The 21870-nt window shown below is 32.0% G+C and overlaps 1 protein-coding gene across 9 annotated transcripts in view; it reads right to left on the bottom strand.

Moving 5' to 3' along the window:
- Window positions 1-17642: 17642 nt before the first annotated feature.
- LOC143253642 (DNA-directed primase/polymerase protein-like) overlaps window positions 17643-21870 on the bottom strand; it is a 90249-nt gene continuing 86021 nt past the window's right edge. For 7 of the 9 annotated variants that reach the window (XM_076507829.1, XM_076507827.1, XM_076507828.1 and 4 more), the window contains one exon: window positions 17643-21085. In XM_076507829.1, the coding sequence (XP_076363944.1) occupies window positions 20748-21085 (338 nt within the window). In that variant the 3' untranslated portion in view covers window positions 17643-20747. The remainder of the gene's footprint in view (window positions 21086-21870) is intronic. The other 2 variants (XR_013029754.1, XR_013029755.1) reach the window with 2 other exon arrangements.

Genomic DNA, 21870 nt, shown 5'->3' with positions numbered 1-21870 from the left:
CAGGCATACGAGCAGGTACTTGTTACACTTGCTGTACCAGTTAGAACTTTTGAACAATCTTTGTACGCCAGATGGCATAAATGTCGAAGTAAACAACCATTAAGCATAGTAAGCCTACTATTGGTAACCCGTTACTTACTTAGAAATAGAGTTGCTTATTTTGATATTTGCTAATACCATCTACGTTAATAACACTAATGAAATCAGAAGCACCATAGCAGTAGGTACAAATAACATGATAGCAAAAGGAGAATTAGTTCTAACAATATTTTAAAGTTTAAATACATTTTATAAAAACATATCCCCTCCCAAAAGGAATGGTCCTCATGAAAGTATTGTTGTTGTTTTTTATTACATTTGGAAAGGAAATACAAGACCAATTTCATCCCTAATGAACGTGGAACGAGCTTCATATTTTCCAACGGCTCGGGTAAATGAAAGACAATGATTCCAATGAGACTATAAACTACCATTATTTCCCATTTCAATAAATTTAAGGACACGGAGCAGTGTTTTCTTTACTCGCCATGGTGTAGCGCTGAAGACAACATTCAACATGAAATTAAAAAACAAACAAACACATAAACGTTGTTTAATGGAAATAGGTGAAATTTATTCACAAACACGTGTGTGTGTGTTTTCTTATAGCAAAGCCACATCGGGCTATCTGCTCAGCCCACCGAGGGAATCGAACCTCTGATTTTAGCGTTGTAAATCCGGAGACATACCGCTGTACTAGCGTGGGGCGTTCGCAAACACATGAACAGTTATAATAATATTAAATTGCAAATGACACTTGGATATTTCCACCTAATGAATTAGATTTAGGCTCAAATAGTAATGAATGTTAATGATAAAATAAGCCATCTAAGCATATAAATTAATTCTGGAACTATTTTATATCTGAAGAATATATATTATACCTGACTAATTAAAAATATTTCTACTTTCCAAAATTTAATTCTAAAGCTAGCGTAAATTAAACAAGATGTGACATTTATGACAATTTATTCTGGAATGAAATATTTTGCTTTCTGTTCTTTTTTTGAATTATATCTTTTTTTCACATTAATTTAAATATTTTTCAAATGTTTTTGGTACTATATCTTTAAAAATTTTACATTACTTATTTTAAATTCTATTGGGATTGAAATATTAAACGAAATTATATTTTGAATCACTGTAATAACAAATTCAATAAGTAATATATCCTTACTTTTATCTAATATTTCAAGTGATTTTCTTAGGTAATGGGTGAACATCTCTAAACATTTTTCGTTATTTTCTCCTTACTTCATTGCTGAAGATAGTATTTTCCAATTTTTAATTTCTGCTCTCCTCTTTTTTTTTTTGCAACCACATCTTTTAATAAATTTAGACCCGCTGCCTATACCCACTGTTTTTCTTGCACCTTAAGCACCGAACCTGCTATTGCACTACCAACAGTTGCCTTACCAACTCGGTTTTGTTGTAATTGTGTTTCAATATTGTGATTCTCTTTTCTTAACTTATCTACTTAGTTTGTTTTTTGTTAAAAGACTGAAAACCATGCTTTTCAAATGTATCATTATGAAGTGAAGCGACTTCTTATTTTTTGCTTGCTGCTTCAATTTAGCTTTTGGATCATCACGTAAATACACAAACGTTTTAACATAGTTCATTTATTACATGTTAAAATTCTTTTGTATTGTTACTCGACTTTATTATTGATTTAAGTAACGCATTTAATAAGTCATTAGATTCTTTTTTTTTTTTTTACTTTTGTTTCCTACTGTTAACTTATTGATTAGTTTGCATAATTCATTGAATTCTCCTTTATCACTTACTTTTTATAACTTTAGATGTAGTTTCCAAGTCTTTTAATTTTTCGATATACAAGTTGATATGTTTCCTTTTCTTCTTCTTTTGCTCCCTGCTAGTACAGCGGTATGATTCCGGATTTACAACGCTAAAATCAGGGGTTCGATTCCCTTCAGTGGACTAAGCAGATAGCCCGATGTGGCTTTGCTATAAGAAAAACACACACACATTCTATTTTCTTTCATTTGAAATGCACCTCTAGAAACCAGGTTTCAATATTCTTGGAGTACAGTGCACAATAGCCCATTGTGCTTAATTTCAAACAAACAAGTATTTACTTTAATTTTTTATCACTCAAAGATTTATTTACACTTCTAGATATTTAATCATTTTTCCAAATAGGTCAGACTTATTAATTAATTCGGGTGACAAAATAAATTCATATTGCTTTAAATATTAAACATTTAACTCACATCTAAATAAATTCTTTGTTTTCGGTTCTTCAATAGCTGTTGATTCCAGATGAGGTACTGTAATATTATGCATATCTTATAATACCTTCAATTCTATTCTCTTTTCTTGAATTTCTTCTAAGAAAATAGTTTGAAATTTTAATTTTTGATACACTGGATTACGAAATTCTTTTATTAATTATATCTTACTTGACCTTGTGCTTAATTCTTCATTTTATTCAGTTTTGTTGCTTTATTCAATTTATATACTTTTTCATTCTTTATTTATTTATTTATACTTAACTTATTAATATATAGATTAACTTACAGTTAAAAATGATAGTGATTAAAGAGAGAGAGAAAGAAGTTAAAAGATCCTAATGGAGATCCTCTATTTCCTATACATCCGTTTAGACATATTATGGTCTGTTTGGTTATGTAATTTTTTAACAAATGTAAGAAAGGAATACTTTTCTCTAATAACTCACAATATATTTCACAGCTTAGATCTGGTTCTTTTTGATGATTTCCAAATCCAAATGAAACAAGATAAAACAATTAACTTTTCCATCAGATAAAAAAAGGGCAATGCTTCAATAATTTATCTATCACAGTCTTGCAATTCGACTCCAAATAGCATCAAAAGGAACCGTAATTATTCTATCTTTTTCAAATTTCAACTTTGAGAAATATAGCAGATCATTGGAGAAACTAATAGACCTATGAGTGTTAATAAATTTAAACACCTATGCAAACAAACCCTTTAATAATATAATTTGAATTTGATTTGATTGTTTTGAATTTCGCGCAAAGCTACTCGAGGGCTATCTGCGCTAGCCGTCCCTAATTTAGCAGTGTAAGACTAGAGGGAAGGCAGCTAGTCATCACCACCCACCGCCAACTCTTGGGCTACTCTTTTACCAACGAATAGTGGGATTGACCGTCACATTATAACGCCCCCACGGCTGAAAGGGAGAGCGGTGGGATGCGAACCCGCGACCCTCGGATTACGAGTCGAACGCCTTAATCCACCTGGCTATGCCGGGCCTAATTCAAAATGCTAAGCAGTATCAAATTGTAATTTTCCAATAATTATGACTCAAAATTTAAAAAAAATATTTTTTTTAATAATTGTGAGTCAAAATTTTAAACATAATCACACATTAGTTATTTAGTTACCTTGACTCAAAATGTTAAATAATATCAAACAGCAATTATTTAGTCATTACGACTCAACACATTATGCAGTATCAAGACCTATTCTATGTTTTACCTGAAGCAACACAAATTATACGTCCAAACTGTCTTTGTCAACTTGAAGATGGCCTAAGAAGGTCGAAGTTCTGTACTTTATTTTAATTAAAGTTTTTAATACCCACACGAGCCGTCTTTAGAATACATAAACTGAACGTGTTATCGGGGGAGGAATAAATACATTTTATATAAATCTTTGTTATTGTTCTGTAGATATTTTCAAAAGCAACATATTCGTGCATGTACAACAGCAAAAAGAATACAAAAAACTAAAATTGCAAATATAATTATTGAAATAGTGAGCCTCAATGAAAATATTGATTAATCAGAAATAAAAGTTACTGGTTTTTAAATAAAGATTTCTACCATTATGGTAGCTCACTTTCTCTCTCTTTATTCAATGGTTTAGCAAAACTTGGTTGGAAAAAACTGATTGGAACACACAAAACGTTTGGCTTTTGTTCCTGTTTATCGATCAAGATATTACGAAAGCCATATACATAAAATATTAAATCACTTATATCAACATAAACAATTACTGCAACGAAAATGGTAAACACCTAATGGATATCAAACAACAATGCCGTGTAAACGGGGACAAAATCATCAGAAATTTCACACTCTAGCTATTGACCCAAGCAAAGTGCGAGTTAAACGCCCAACGATCATTTATAAATTGTGTTTAGATTACTATTAAAAAAAACAACCAGAAATATTGTAAACATAATCCAAATCTCTCATTGAATAATCACTGAAAAGTGATGATCCGTATATTCGTCCTTAAAGGCTAATATGTAAAATCTGGTAAATGATGTAAAAAGCGAACGTAACTATTTAAATCCAAAGTACTGGAAAGAATTTACACAAAACTTAAATGAAATAACAATAATTTCTGAATATCAAACAGAATGTATAGCCTCCGAATAAAAGAGAATTTCTCACTTATAAGATGAAGCCTGAAATTGACGTTCTTAGTTCAGCAAATAATTTACTGTTGAAGTGTTGAAAAAGTAAAAAACATCTTATAGTTGTAAAATATGATGCCAAGTTCTTGAAAAAAATCAACGAAAAAACAATCGTATAATCGGAATTTGATCCTTGAATTTAAAAAAAGATGTAAGACGACAATTAGCTTTGAAATATATCACAACTGTATTTGGTTTACACCTAATGATTTACGTCTTTTACCTAATTCTTAATAGTAAAACAATATTACCCTATAAAAGGTAGACCGACAACCAGAAGACATTTAGGCTCATCTGTGATACAAGATGAACCAACATTTCGCTTTTTTTTTAAAAAAAACAAGAAAGTTTTATATCGATAACCTACATGTAGCTTGAAAAGTCATTCTTACACAAAAGTTCTTTGATATTCATAAATTCTTTATGCGAATCCTCATATGTGCTAGATGATTTGTAAGCATGGTAAAAAGTACTTTAGCTAAATTTTTTTAAAAGCGCTGCGAAAAAAGTTTGCAAAGTTAAAATAAAGGCCTACGAAAGTTTTTGTGACACACTTCACATTTGAATTGTTCAAAACGAAATTTTGTGATCTTCCTAATTTTCTACTGTGTCTGACTGTTCAAGTATTGTTAGAATCTGGAAGCTTGGTCAGAGTTTCAAAAATCTGTTTTCTCTTTTAAACCTGCTGATTACGAATTTAAAAACTGGGATACGATACCCGATGCCATCACAAGAGTTCCTTGTGAAGCTTTGTTTTTAAAAACTAACAAAACAAACAATGTTAATTAATGATTGTAGGTACGACAGACGAATAAAATGATGGGTTTTGTATATTTCTTTGCATTTTCATTCAATCTTGACTGCAATATTACTTTCACGGGATAATGGAGGGTCACAAACATCAATCATGAATTGTGTTATTGTTAACAACAGGATAATTGATCATTTGGGTGAAATAATGGTTGTGAGGAATAATTTTTTAACTGCTAGATGTATTATTTATGGTTTGTAAAGGGTAATATGTATATTGCTACATGCATTGCATAGTTCTCGTTTGAGATAATACTAAAGTCTTACCGCAATCACACATTTCTGTCTTTGGTGTTCTTAATCTAAATTTGACAATTAATTAACGACCTAGGTAATATAAGTAGCAGTTTAAACACTGTCTCATGTAAATTCTAGACAATAGACGCAGCAATTTTAAATATTATCTCACAAAAGTTCTAGATAAGACCTCACAAATGGTGTTTCCTTTCTTTCTTTTTGTAATTATATCTGAACTGTAGAGATATTTGTATTTTCCTAAAGATAAACTCAACAACACAAAAGAATTTTTATCCGTTCTTCTGCATACTGGATACATTGTTCTTTATCTAAGTGACTAATTAATTTTGAGTTGGTTGAGAAGAATTGGAATATGGGGTAAGACACCTCAATACTTATCGTGGAATGTGAGTTGACTTTTTTTCAGCAAATCCAGAAACACTATAACTACACGGAAAATGGTAGGAGACAAGGTTTACTAACCAAGTCATAATGTGTTCAAGTGTTTGTGGTTGAGAACCAGATTCTAGACCATAACCTTCTCAATTCTCTACTTGTGTTACTCTTCTCACCCACTAAATATTATCAATGACTACCTGCTACAGTTGTGCATTCAGACTATGTAAACTGCACCTAGACATCTCACATGGTTATGTAATTTATATTACATAACTCTCGGTGGAAACAGCAAATGAATGTTTTAACATAAGCATTTATCGAAGCTATTTGTAAATTAATAATGCTTTTTTTGTGGGGCACAGAAATTTGATATACCAGAAACATAAATATTTGTTGAGAAAATGATATCACACTAAGAGCAATACCACATTCTAAAAGAAAGAACATTACTCCTCTTGCTAGGAGTATATCTGCATACATGGGCCAAAAATATTTTCTTTATATACTAATTTAATTACTTAGTCAATACGTTGCTAAGGTCACTAAACTTTATGACCTATTAGCATTAGTGATATGAAGCTTCAAACAATGTGTACGTACTCTTTAACACATCACTAAACCAGACAGAAAAGAAAATTCGAAACCTGACATTGTGCTTGTTCAGGGATACAGTGTTTAGTAATGCTATAAAAGCTTACGTTAGCAACAGTCTCTTGTCTGGAACAAGTTTTTCTAGATGAGGTGAAGGTCGACAAGATAGTGAATGACGTTTTTTGGTTGACTGATAAAGTTGGAGTTCTGTAATTGATTATTGCAAATAAGACATAAATGTACGCTAAAAATATCTATATAAAACGCTTTTACGATGTACTATTTTAAATCAATACCTGAATCGAAAATATATTTGTTGCTAACAATGGCCACAGTAGTTTTATTATAATACAACAAAGAGAAACTTTCTCGTCGTTACAAAAGTATATTAAAAACATTTTGTGAGACTACCTTTTTCGTTAGCTTTTAAAAAAAAGATAATATCTCATATTGTATTAAACATTAAACTCTAAATTTGTAGGTGGATAATTCTTATGAGATTGAGGATTAGTTTGAGATAACGAACAAAACATATTTCATGGTATTTCTTTTACGTATCAAACGTTTGATATGTTTACCAGAAGAATTTTTAACCATACATTTTAGGGGTGACATATGGCGCCTGGAAATTGCTTGTCTAGATTCAACAAGACGTGAAAGTGATGTTTTGAATATTATAGAGACTTCAGGATAATTTTTTTATTAAAATAAAAGAAGAAAGATGTTTTTAATTAGTGAGTTAGTAAGCCTATTACAATATTGTCGATGGATTACTAAGTTAATGATTGCGTTAGTCGGCCAGTTCTTAGTTTGTTCTGTTCTAACGAAAGAAAATTTAACAAGTGACTATTTAGTTTTATTTATGAGTTAGGCCTATCGCTTGGTGAATTTGTGACAGAATAATCTCTCTCCTCTTTCTTAATTTGACTGGACTTCTCATTATGTTTTACTGAATAATCAAGACAGACCTGCCCAATGACAGAAAATCTCTCGAAAGTATTCACGTTATCATACTAAAGTGTAAGTTCTTATATTATTATTAGTTACAAGGATTAGACAAAAAAACACAAATATATATTAATTTGTAAATTATACTTATAGACATGGAGCTGGTTCTTCGTGAGCACACAGTATATCGTAATACGATGTAAAATTTATAAAACAGCTAGAGCGTTGTGATCTGAAATTATTTTAGATATTTGCATATTTAAGTTTCTCCTTATTGTTGAAATGATGATAATGAACGTACAATGATGGTACGATAACATTACAAGCTGGAAACGTTGGTGGTAGAAGTTATATTCCAAACATTTCCTATTTTATTCTAATCAATCATTAACAACGTAAGCGGTATAAATTGAATCATTGTTTTAAAGAAACGAAATCAACTCTGCTCGAGAATAGGTTTATTTGTTGTGTTTTACAGGGTGAGCTGGCCTGCAATAAGGTATAACAAAACATTTGTTGCTAGTCTGTCTTCCAGTGAGATTTTAGGCCCTAAACTGTTCCAACAAAAAAATCTGCCATATCATCGGAGAATGTTAACCCATGTTCATGTGTTGGCATAAATCAATCACCGTTGTAACCGCTTTGTTTTTGTTACACGTAAACATCTTCTCTTTAATGGGAAAATGTAAAGGATACTTTATATTTATTTGACCAAACCACATTGTTTCATTTACCTTTTTTTTTTTTTTTCAAGTTTTAGGTTATTAGAATAATTTTACTGGGACTTTTGTATTTTTAGCAGAAGTTTCTGTTTGACGATTAATTATTGCTGATGAACTGTATTTCAGTAATGTATCATATTAGTATAATATATATTCAAATTCAACAAAAATAAACTATACGACCCATTAGAATGAACTGTCTACGCTGATAATTTATATGTTATGAAGTCTTAATACATAAAATAAGCATTAAGAATAATACACTGTCAATTTCAGTTGCTACCTTAAAGTAATAACGGATAGTTTTTGTGATAATAACCTACACATGAGATAGGGATATCTTATCTACCAAGTAACTTCCAAACACAGATGTTAAACTAGCCAGAAAAAATGTAAAATTATTTAAGGGTATATAGTTGAGTTCTTACAACTCCAGTGTTTCGATTCCTACGACCTTTCACTGTCTGCAGCAAGTTATGGGGAGGCAGCTAGCATAATTAAAAAATAATTCCTAAAGTAGAAATGAAACCACACTAACGTTTCTACTACATGTAACTCCCAACCTCCTCTTTCAGTAAGAAATACTAACATAGGGTTTATAGTTCTCTTTATGATCATTTATTTCAGTGGCAGCGCCCAAGGGGGACTTGAGTCCCCCAAAATGAGCCAAGCCCTTCTCAGCCCCCCAATATTGTTACCTACATATATTAATAAAATATGGATAACACAATCGTCGTTGTTGCTTAACAATTAACTTCAAAGAGACATAGATATGTAGAACTCACGTCTTCATTAAGACGGAAGTATGTGTCATGCGTCCCATAGCAACGTACTGAATGCACTGAAACTCATGTGTTGTATTGCTGCTCCCTGTGTAATGCCATTCTATCTTGAGCTTTGACGAAGATTAGACAACCTCATTGATTTCAAGTTACAACAAATCATCATGGATTTTACTTGATAAACCAAAGGTTTCACAGGTATTTACCCATTAATTTCGTTTATCTTTTATTGAAAAGTAAAACAGAGCATGTATGTATAAGTGTATTGTGTATAGGTCAAAACCATGAAGCATGTAGCCGGTGTTGTGTCCTCTGTGCGATCATTTTGCATTGTGTATCAGCCAGAACAGGTGCATTGTTTTGAAGTAATATTGACTATAAACACAACATGATGAAAGATAGTTAGCCTGATAGTGACCTTACTTTTCCTCAGAGTGTATTAACTTCACATGGGATAATTCGTTTCTGCTATGTAAACTGTGTCTTTATGTTATATTTCTTTTGATTTGTAGCTTTACTCTTAATGGTATATTAAATGTTCAATCTAAGCTAATCTTGATTTTCTTTATTATTATGTATTACTTTGGGTGGAATTTAGGTGAGTTTCCTCTTTTACATATACGCATATTTTCATAAACAGATTATTTCTCATTTGTAATAATGAATTATTAATCAGAGTATGAGTTTCCAATGAAAACTGCAATGAAAATGCGGTTCAAAATAGCACACCTTTCTGAAATGTACATTGGTATTTACATTATTATAATTTACCATCTATACTTCATATTGATGGCATTTTGGGAAGCCCCTCCACAGTTTACCTCAGCCTCCCCAACGAAAATATCCTGGCGCCGCCACTGATTTATTTTTATATTAATTCTTTTGCACTGCTCTCTGTAACGGGTTTGTTGGTGTACATTTATTTTAATATTGATGTTTGTTTTAGTTAAATATACATTGAGAAATGCATGTAATTTATGTTGTTAAATGTGTATTGCGAAAGTCCTGCCTATTCTCTAAATTTGTAGATTTTCGAGCGTAAAAATCAACAACTCACGATGTATGAAAAACACTAGTCATTGCCAGTATTGTTGCCAAATGAGCTTTTGAGAACCTCGAATTAAAAACTCATAAATCGACGCGTAAAGAAACGGTATTATATTTTGTTGGTTTGTTAAACTCAGTATATTATAAACCTCGGAAGCTATTATTATTATAAACGCTTATTAATTAGAAAACTAAAGATATTTGACCATGAACGTCTAGATTTTGAACATTATCAACTGTATAACTTCTGAGAATTAACTTTGAACGTTAGTATTTCTACGAGGACATGAGATATTTTGTGGGTAAATATGTGCGTGTGCTCAGAGAAACAGCTAACCTCCCCGTCATTGTAGCTATTTATTAACATATAATTAATTCGCTTCTCGTGAACTTTCGATAAAATATTCCGTTCCATACCACATAGAAGACCCAGTATTGTTTGTAAAGGTCTTGTATATAAAGCATTATTTATAATAACTATTTGTAATAACCGTTATTATAAATTGTACAGTTATTTTCATATTAAAATATATGGCCCAGCATGGCCAGGTGGGTTAAGGCGTTCGACTCCCCGTCGCACCAAACATGCTCGTCCTATCAGCCATGGGGGCGTTGTAATCTTCAAATCATACTATTGTAATTATAAATTTCAATTTAAATAGTCTTCTGTTTTTGCCGGGTTATGATAAGTGTAAGTAACGATAGGTTGATATGATGAAGTGTTATATAGCTAACACTAAACCCAGTGTTGTTGTTTTTATCCACAGTTGAATCATTATTTTGGTGACAGTGAAACTTTTTCAGAAAAATAACCAACGGGATGTTCAATACCATTGTCGTCTGATGTAATATAGTGGCACCATCACCACAATCGGTGACATTAACAGTTAATGCAGAAGGGTTATCAAAGTAAGATGCCATCAGTACAAGGTAAGTGCTCAGTAAAGATTTGACTTTCCCAAAAGCAGAATGATATGTTTAAAAACACTTGAACTGTTGATTTTTCTTCAACATGTTTGTTATGGGTAATTCACAATGCAATCAGTTTTGGCTTGAATTGGAGAAACGTGGCCGTAGCCTGTAACATAAATAAACTACTTTTGCTTTACAAAAGTCACATTTGGCAAACTTACAGTGAGATTGGATTTCTTAAAGCCTCTCAAAAGCATCACGTAATATACGTGTTCTTTCCAGGTATTACTGTAAATTACAGTATAATCAACATAAATTCCAACATCTGACAGATTGTTAAGGCATTAATTCATATTCGCTGAAAAGATGCCTGAAACATTTTCATCCCAAACGGCATTAAATTGTACTGGTATAATCCATCAAGAGTAACAAAAGCACATATAATTTCTTTGCCTTGTTAGTTAAAGGAACAGCTCACTATACCTTTAGTAGGTCACACTTTGTGATATTTCTAACGTTTCCAATTTTATCAATACTATATTCCATTTTTAGAATGGGATAGCAATCTGTCTTTGTTAAAGCATTTACTTTGCGAAAGTCTGTACAGTACTTAACTACACCATCAGATTTAGGACCCAGTATATAAGGTGAAGACCAATCACCTTTATTAAACTCTATAATACCATTTTCCAACGTATAAGATATTTCTTTGCGCATTTTATCAGTCTTAATTTGTTTCTCATGATTAGGATGTTGTTTCACAGGATAAGCGTCACCTATACTGACATTATGAACAGTGATGTTAGTTTAATTGGGAACGTCTGGAAATAGGTATTCGTATTCAATAATTAAACTAGCAAGTTGATTTTTCTCTTCAAACCAATACAAAAAAATTTATAACTTTTGTATCAAGATTTATCAGAATGTAAAAATTGCTCAGTTTTGATGCTGCGTTCATCTCCATAGCGATTGTCATCAGTATCAGAAGAACATTCAGTGTTTTCTCTGTTTTTGAATTTCGCGCAAAGTTACATGAGGGCTATCTGCGCTATCCATCCCTAATTTAGCAATGTAAAACTGTAGGGAAGGCAGATAGTCATCACCACCTACCGCCAACTCTTGGGCTACTCTTTTACCAACGAATAGTGGGATTGACCATCACATTATAAAGTCACTATGGCTGAAAAGGCGAGCACGTTTGGTGTGACGGGGATTTAAACACGCAACCCTCGGATTACGAGTCGCGTACCTTAACCACTTGGCCATGCTAGGCCTAACATTTAATGGCTAAAATATTTTTCTGATGCATTTTGGATATGATAGGGCTTCAATATACTGGGCAGCTTTTTTATAATTAGGTGTTATCCAACATACATCTGTATCATTAACTTTCCAAACAACTTCATGGGAACCATGATAACTAGCTTTGACTAGATATACCATAAGGAGTAATAATGTCACCACGATGGAACCTTGCAGTCATAAACATTTTTCATTTTACCTTCAGATGACTTCAAGGTGCCCCAAGGCAATTTATAAGCACATAATAATCTGGATCAAATCCCGGAAACGTAATCCAATAGTGCATTTATTTTTTGCGTCATATTCTAACCACTGTTCCTACAGCAGCGTCAGAGGACCACGCACTGAATGGTCATTAACTGAAATAGGATAAACCATAACGACTCCTGATATGATTCATGCTGGTTTCTCTAATGAAGGAGTTTCTGCAGTAAGATGCATCTCCACTCGTAAAAATAGAATTATACTGCCTAACTATGTTCTAATTTTAACATTTACATCACCATGTCCACCCACCACTGTCAAGACAGGTTATCTGAACTGTAAGGTATGGCCATGTATTCCTAACCCTCTCAGATGTGTCCAATGTCAGCAGTTTGATCATTCGCAGAAATCTTGTAATGGTTCTGTAATGTGTCCTCAGAACCTCATTTTGACCACTTAGTGTGGGTTTCTTTGATAGTACTCCACCGTGGACCACCCAGACTTGAAACCTTGATCAGGAAGAAGAACATCTTGTTTGTGTGTTCTTTGAACTTGAGATTTACACTACTACTTGGGGTACAGCTTTTTGCATGACCTCTAATCATATGGGTGGTGTGAGCATTTACCCTTTTCTTTTCAAAACATTTTACTGGACAGGTGATTTAAAGTGCACGTGGATTCAACTATTTTCCTCAGGAACTTGGAGTCCTTCAAGGCTGTGTCTTGAATGTCATACTTTTCAGTATTGAAGTTAATGCTATCACGACAAAATTTCCTCCTACTGTTGCAAACAGACTCTACGTCTGTCATCAAATATAAGGTTTATTGAATGGAAACTTAAGACTGCCCACCATCTCTTGTTGAAGTGGACCAAAGTAAACAGTTTTACCTTTCCCAAAATCGTTTGCATAGATTTTTGCCACAAGCAGGACCCACATCACAGTTTCATCTCAGTGATGTTGTTTTTTTCTGTGACTTCTGAAGCAAAGTTCTTGGGGTTTCTCTTTGACCATAAACTTACTTTTATTCGCCACATAACGCAGCAACTCGTGAAATGTATAAGTGCACTGAACATCCTCCATGTCTTTTCTCTTCTCTCTCTTTGAGAGCAGAATGATGTTTCATGCTCAAGATTTATCATGTCCTCATTCAATCCAAACTAGACTATGGGTTTTTGGTCTGTAGTTTTGTCAGGACCTCGGCCTTGAAGATTCTGGACCATATTCACCACCTGGGGATTTAGCTCTGCACGGAAATATTCTCCACTTCTCCAGTCAGGAGTTTGTACAGAGTCCCATGAACCTCGTCTTCACATCTGCCATTTGCAATGTTCTCTACAGTATGTTTTGGTTCTTACCACGGTATCCAACCTGGGGTTGTGTCTTTCTTCCTTGACAAAAAATGCTATTTCAGAATAAATGATTTGTAATTTCTTCTTATGGCCTTCATACCCAGGTACAACGGGATAAATTGGGTCTGGTATTGGATAATGTTGCTGTCCCCAGTGATCAGCCCATTCCATAATGACTTGTTACCACTCCCAGATTTATTTCTTGTGACATTGAAGAAGTATTGGCTTTTCTTGAATTACCCTTCTATTCCCGTTTATACAGATGGTTTGAAAATTAGGTGACTCTGTTGGCTCTGCCATGATTTGTTGTGGCTTGGTGGTTGCTCATAGGATCCCTTCTGCAATTTATTTTGACCTGGATCAGGTTGAAGCTATGTAACACATCGATTGTAGTATTTACAATGACTCTCTTAGCTCTCTATTGGCCCTAGAATTGCTTTGCATTACCACTCACCCTGTTTTTGTCGATATTCAAAAACAACTGGCCCATTTCTTTTCATCTACTGCCCTCTTTTGAAGGCTTGTCTTCACGGCCGTTTGCAGTCGACTTAGGGTAAGCAACGTGATAACACCTTTTCCAGATCAAGCTTTCTGTTGCTCTTTGGCCATCATGTTTCCATCAGGACTAGAAGAAGGATGTTGTCCTGGCTAGGTTACCCATTTATCACAGTTTTAACAAGTCGTTTTCTTTTATCTGAGACTAATCCACCAGTGTGCGGCCTTTGTGACACAACAACAGCCCACGTTTTACTGCCGTGCCCTCGTCACAATCGTGAGTAGTGGCACAGTCTTCGACATGATATTTCCACGGCTTACCTCTTATATTGGACAGTGTCATTGGCGATGGTGACACTGTCCAACGTACTTTTGTTTTTAAATTTTTACGGGCTATTGGCTTTTTCATTCTATTTGAGTTTGTTACCTGCTTTGGGAACTGTACTTGGTTTTTGAACATGAATTATTTTTAACTTGTATAATATTTTACTTTTGTAACCAACCAGATTTAAAATGTTTTTGACTGAGACACTTACAGTAACTGTAAAGAGGAACATTTTAACATTAATTACCTAAAAGACGCCTAACGAGACTTGGCACGACACCTGGTTAATTAACAATTTACCGAACTTTACCTCATATTAAAACTCCATCGACAAATTAATTTTTTCCTTATTCCATGATTCAGTGTCACATCTTAAATAAGAAAGGGAAGTAGAAGTGTCTAGACCAGTGGTTCTCAACCTTACCCAGTAATATATCCTTAGTTAATTTTAATTATTATCATGAGCCCCTACACCCGACCACACACAGAAGGTATACCAATGTGGATTTACCTTAAAATAAACAGATTGCATATATACTTTTTAAAAAAATTTAAGATAACTTATCTTTGATAAGAGAAGTACTGTTTTTATTAATTGGTTTAGAATAGAAATAACAGCAATTGGGGCCCCACTTGAGAAGCACAAGAATAAGGCGCCATACATGTATATTGAGGGAGGTGGAAAGGAGTGATGTCATCAAACAAGGTCACAGTTCCAAGTTTAACCACCAGAGTGCGATATTAGGGTCGCGTTTGTAGGCCACTATGATGTCATACTTCAACAAAGTGTCACTAGAGTGTAACTAACTTATCGAGAGTAGAAAATATAGTTTTATACCAGTTCATAATTTAGTAATAACCGTTATTATAAATTTTATTGTTTTTATGTTTGTAATTTAAAATACATTTGTATTAAAAAAAGGAAATTGTGTGTATCAATCTTCTTGACAAATAACATAAAGTTAATACATATTAACATTTAATTAACTACTAAGCTCAAATTTAAATCACCAGTTATTTGAGATTGTAATATGAAATGTAATGACGTAATAAATCGGAGACTTCCTAAATGAATATATAACAAATTCAAATATCATCATGCTTACATCCTTACTTAACAACAATTTAACATCAATTTGTTAAAAGTTTGAAAGACCAGTTTTCACAACAAAACAAAGTTAACAGATACAATGCTAAACACTAAAGCTTAGAGATTTTAACATGCTAACATTCTTTTTATTCAATAGGGCTTTGTCTGGCATTCAAAATGTAACCAGCACTGCCAAACAACCTTTCTGCAGGGTGTTGGAATTGCCAAGTTCACTAAGTTAAGAACACAAATAGGCGTTATCTACTCAGAATTTAATTAGGTCACCTTGTAAATGTAGAGTGAGCAGACGTGAGAGTGACATCTACATATTCACTTACTCTCCGGCAATAATTTCAGCGGCTTTAAACCAGCATTTGTCTTTTTCTTTGTTGGTATTTTTTAAACTTCTTTGGCACTGAGGCTACAAAGTGTTTCTTCCCCAACGGATTAACCTTGCACATTTACCTTGAACAGTTAAGTATTGGGGATCAGTAGTCGAATAACTTTATCCTTTATCATATTACACTTTGTTTTTCTCTCATTTTCGTTGAAGACTGGCATATCTTCAAACGTCTTATGTTACTCACCAGAAAATGCACTGGTGTGATAAGTACAGATAGGTTCATTAGAGGTTGACAACCTGCCATTAATTTTACAGTAACAATCGGTCTTAAAATTAATAATTTATCATATTTGTATAATGTTGTGTTTTAGAGTTTTGCTAACAGTGACTGAGATCTTGACAAAACATTTCATCTTCTTAAAGTTTTCATCTATAAATTTATTTGTATGATAAAGGCAGATGATGTTAATATACTTCTATTGGACTGGATACGGATTTCAACTAGTTTCAACATATATTTATAATTTTCTACACGAGTTTGTATAAAGGGAAACCAATAGGATAGCTGCAAGTCTGTGGCTTTGCATCATTAAATCCGGAGTTCGATTCCCCACAATGAATACAACAGCCCAATGGGGCTCTGCTCTAGACACTATATGTCTGTATAACTTAAAAGTAATCGAGCTGATTCAATAATTAAACCATACAGACCAAAAACAAAAGTTGAACAAGTCTTTGAAATAAATTGAATTTCAACTAAAATAATGAAAATCAACACAAATTTAAAATAGGGGAGGTTTCTGACATCTATTCTTTAATGTTCATAAATCCAACACATTTGCAATTCATCTTCATGGAATATACTTCACAAAAAATACGAGACTACAGTCATGACACTTTCAAACGCATATATTTGTCGACAAATAAGAAATGCTATTATAACAATTACATTTACTAAATAACACGAGGTTTTCTTATAGCAAAATCACATCAGGTTATCTGCTGTATCTACCAAGGGGAATGAAACCCCTGATTTTAGCATTGTAAACCTGCAGATTCACCACTGTTCCAGCAGGGGACTTGGTGACATGAATGAGGTTAGTATATATATGGAGTGTCAGTCTTGTATTTTAACCATATTTTACAACTTTACGTTTATTATTCAGTGCTGCACCCTTGGAATAAAGTTCAAATAAGGTCAGTCTAAAAATATCCCTTATAATATTTTTAAGTTGAAAGTTCGACTGTAGTTAATTCAGTTTTATTTTTAATATTTACTCAAACTTAAAAACTAAATAAACATGTAAAATGTATATTAACGATGTCACTATAATATGAATTACATGTATTTCGTTAAATGGTAACAGGTAATTTTGATAAGGTCACTCACAAGTTCAATTATATTCTAATTTCTGTATCAGGCTACAACAGTCTAATTTTTTATTTTAAATATTAACTTTCCTATTTCATGTTATAATTGTTCATCAATGTATCTGGTTAAAAAATATATAATTGTTAATATTAATTATCTTCGCCTAAATATCAATATTTCTATATATATATGTGTGTGTGTGTGTGTATATATATATATCAGATTGAACAAGGCAAATATTATAGCTAATACTTTATTTTTCATACTTTTACAATTAACACTCTTACAGTAGGTATAACACATTTAATATTTCATTTTCACACATGATAAACGGACATGACAACATCATTATTCCACAGCTGATTCTCTTTTGTTATGATTTAATACACATTTAACATAATGTAGTAAAATTTATGCTCATATTAGTTTACTTACAAAACACTTTTTATAATTATCATCCTGAAAAGGAAACTTATTTAATTCACTAAATAATACATAATAATTTAACACATTTATTCATTACTAAAAAATTATATTCTCACTTTTCCAAAGTTACTTTCATAAGTCTTTGTCAAGAGCTTGTTTTTTACTGATTCAGACTATTACATATAGGCTAGAAGTTCAATAAATTCTGATTGTCAAAAATATTACATACTACTCTACTTAATATTCTTACCATTTTATCTGCTATATGTTTCCTTTGGAACAGCATCTATATACTTTATGACAAGCATCACACACACACAAATAATGTGAGCTATTTCAGCATATTGCTGACATATCCTAGCTGATGATTAGTTGAGAAACTTGATACCTTTTACAAAATCAAATGACATGTTTGTCTAAGGTATAACAAGTAATGATGTTGTTTCTTTAAGACTGATAGATAAACCAGAAGTTCTTTTCCCTACCTTTCAATGCTCTGCTTTATGTATACCACTATACTTTTACATTTATTAATTTATGAAATTTCATTGTCTTCGAGACAGTGAAATGTGATTATTTGAACAAAGTTTCCATGATAATTGTAAAGGATCTTTAGTTATGAATCATGTGGGTAGCCTCTGATTGTTTTGAAACAGGTATTTCCTCAAGTGGATTTTGTAACTGTTACAGTAAGATGAATTATATTTTCACTTAAAAAATTATACAAACTGTCAGGTACATATCAGTGTTCTGTGATTGTCTTATATAAAACTGATTTTTCATTATAGCCTAAAATATTACCATCAATAAAGTCATTAAAATATCAGACTTATGATTAACATATACAGAATAAATTACGAAAACTTCAAGATGCATTAATATATTACTTACAAAAATATCTTAGTTTAAAAAATACTGACATGTCTAGTTTAGTCTTTTATGACAAATAACATACCATGAATATTAGTTTCTAACAACTAATAAGTATCTATTTATATTTCATATATTAAACCAATGTTTCATCATAGCCCAATATACTATTTATGGAAACAACTTGGTTTATGAAATACTGTCTTACATCCCAATGTAACAATACCTGCAATATATACTCATTATAACATGTTATTAATCAAATAGAATAAATCACCATAAGTAAGGAGCATTCCCCAAAATGATCAGTTTCTTTATTCTTGTTTGTTTGAAGTTAAGCACACAGCAATAGAATGGGTTATTTGTGTTCTACCTGCAAAAGGTATTGAAACCAAGTTTCTAGCATTGTAAGTATACAGATATACTTCTGTGCCACTAGGGGCATTTATCTTATAATCTGTGCAAAACACATCACAATCTGGAAATCTGCAAGTACTTTGACCATCCTTATCATGCACAACATTTCTCTTCTACAGCTTATAATAAAACTGTGTCTAGTTTAGCCTTTTATGATGAAGGCATCAGACAAAATACATGAACACTTAAGAAAGTTACTAAACAAGAAACTTATATTTATATAGTTTTACTTGAAAACTTGTGTACATCAACAGTATTAAAAAGCTGGTCTTGCTAAGGAAGATATATAAAACCTCAAAGACATAAATGTGTCAAGACATTCACCAACATGATTAATTTTCTTCAGAGGCCATTGTTCAAAAACTATGCATATTACAATTAAGTTAGCATTATTCCTACAATATAACATAATAATAAAGTTTTAGTTTTCCCATCTTAAATGTTGATGAATTTACCATAACATTTAAGAAAATTAGTAAACTTCCTGCTAGTAACAAGAATAAGATAAAGTCAAAGTCAGTACTTTAGACCACATGATTCTCCCATAGGTTTAAGTCAAAAGAATGTTACATACTCGTGAAGTAATTATGCAATCACCCATAGAAATTTTTTTGATGATGAATAGGTGTGCAACACAGAACATCTTGCCACATAGTCTTTTTCCTTCAGCAAAAATGAAAACCTTCAGGGCCTTGTGTTTCTGAAGCAGCCTCCAGGTCTCATGCCAAGATCATCCACAAAATGTAGACGAGCATACTGAAAGTAGGAGATGTAATGTACCTTGTATAGTACAAACACGTATAGGTCAGGTTAGCAGCTTCACTAATATCTAAAAGATGAAATATTTTATTTGCTGGTAATCTATTATCAAAACAACTAAGTGGTTCTTTGACAGCTCTTCCATGAACAGAGTAACAATATCAAATAAAACTAGTTTATCATTACATATCAATTTATCATTTTGATTTGAAAATATGAATTTTTTTACTGTTTAATTATGAAAGCTGGTTAAAAAAGAACAGTATTAACAATTAAACTTTACCAATGGATGAAAAGATGAGTAACTATTATCCACAATAATATGTTTTTTACTTGAAATTTAATCCTGATGATAGTGGTGTACAGTGCTGCCAAACATGTAGTCTTTCTCAGGCTGTATTCTATTTTAAATAAATCTACTTTCATTGTACAATAAGTCAATATTGTACGAGTTTTTAATTTTGTGACTTCAACAACACATTTAATGTTGTCTACACAAAACATTCCAAACCCTTAGTATTTGTTGTTGTAATCGATTTCAGTTTCAAGCAAGTTATTCTAGATGAATATATGACATAAATGTTTGTTTCACATTGTAAACATACTCTGCAAAATTTTATATAAGGTGATACACAGAGGTTACAAATAATCCAGAAGTAAAACACATCAGCAGCATTTTGCTATGTTTATAACAGTTAGAATAAAAGTGCATTAACACAGTAAACACTGGACATTTCATCTTGTGCTTTTAAAACTACAAGTACAATAATACTGGTAATTTATAATCACCTTTGTACTCTGTAAATTAGGTTTCACTGTTGTTCTATGTTACTTCTAAAACAATGTGCTGTAAAATGTTATTGGTATTTTCATTCTAATCATCTTGATGAACTACACACATTTCTGTATCTAAATCAACTTGCAATAAAAAATCATCATCTTCATTGCTACAGTTATAAGATGCATCATAATGATGAATAGCAGGACTTTCTTTTTCTGAATATGTCTGCAATAAAAGTTTATCATCATCCCAGCTATTAAAGGTTTGACCTTGGTGACTAACACGTGGCAATATTTCTGTATCAAATGGAAGTAGCTGGTTTTCAGTCTTCGACCACGTGTCAGAAGTTCCACCAAGATCTCTCTCTTGTGTTATATTAGAATTCTCCATTATTTCAAACCAGGGTAGGATCTCTCTAGGTAAAGATTTTGCTGAAAAGCACAATTTATTCATTAGGTAAAGTTTTATTAGCAATAAGTTTCATGTTGCATCCTGCCTTTATGATACAACTGTTTGTACATGTGTGTACTCTACAAAATAGGGGGAAAAAATCTATATATATCACATAATTTTTATTTATAATTTATGATATAGGGTACACAGCTGATTTATGACACACAAATCATGTTTACCAGTTCAATGCAAAACTAAAGACATTAATATTTGAAAACTTCAAATACTGGTGGGTTTTATGAGCTTCTTTGTTCAAATAGTCTTGGGTTATTCTATCTATCAAATCAATAAAAAAACAGATTTACATAAGAATTTCTTAATGTCATCAGATTTCTTGTGAAATAACTTTTATACATTTCAAATTTTATGTCAAGACAAATTAAGATATTAATTCTATTTTTGTTGAACAATATTCATACATAGCTTGCAAAGTTGAAATACAAGCCATTAATTTTTATGTTAAATTATACACTCAACGTTACCATCACAGTTATAAATTAATAACTATTATATTTACTATTCAGATATTCAAAGAAATGATGAATGTGATCAGAATATTTGAGGCTGGTAAAAGTGTTGTTTACATATTTTATATTATATATACGTTTCAAATATTTTGCACATTCCTACAACCACTGTTTTTAATTAAAATAAAGATGGAGCCAGTCTAGAGTCCATCAAACTCAACTTTCTTTGTATTAATGTGTTCTTGATTACACATAAAATTATTATAACATTATTTACTTTATTCATATAATCTACT

This window comes from Tachypleus tridentatus, chromosome 6 (genome assembly GCF_004210375.1).
Source record: "Tachypleus tridentatus isolate NWPU-2018 chromosome 6, ASM421037v1, whole genome shotgun sequence".
Lineage (NCBI taxonomy): Eukaryota > Metazoa > Arthropoda > Merostomata > Xiphosura > Limulidae > Tachypleus > Tachypleus tridentatus.
This window is presented reverse-complemented; position numbering and strand designations above follow the sequence as displayed.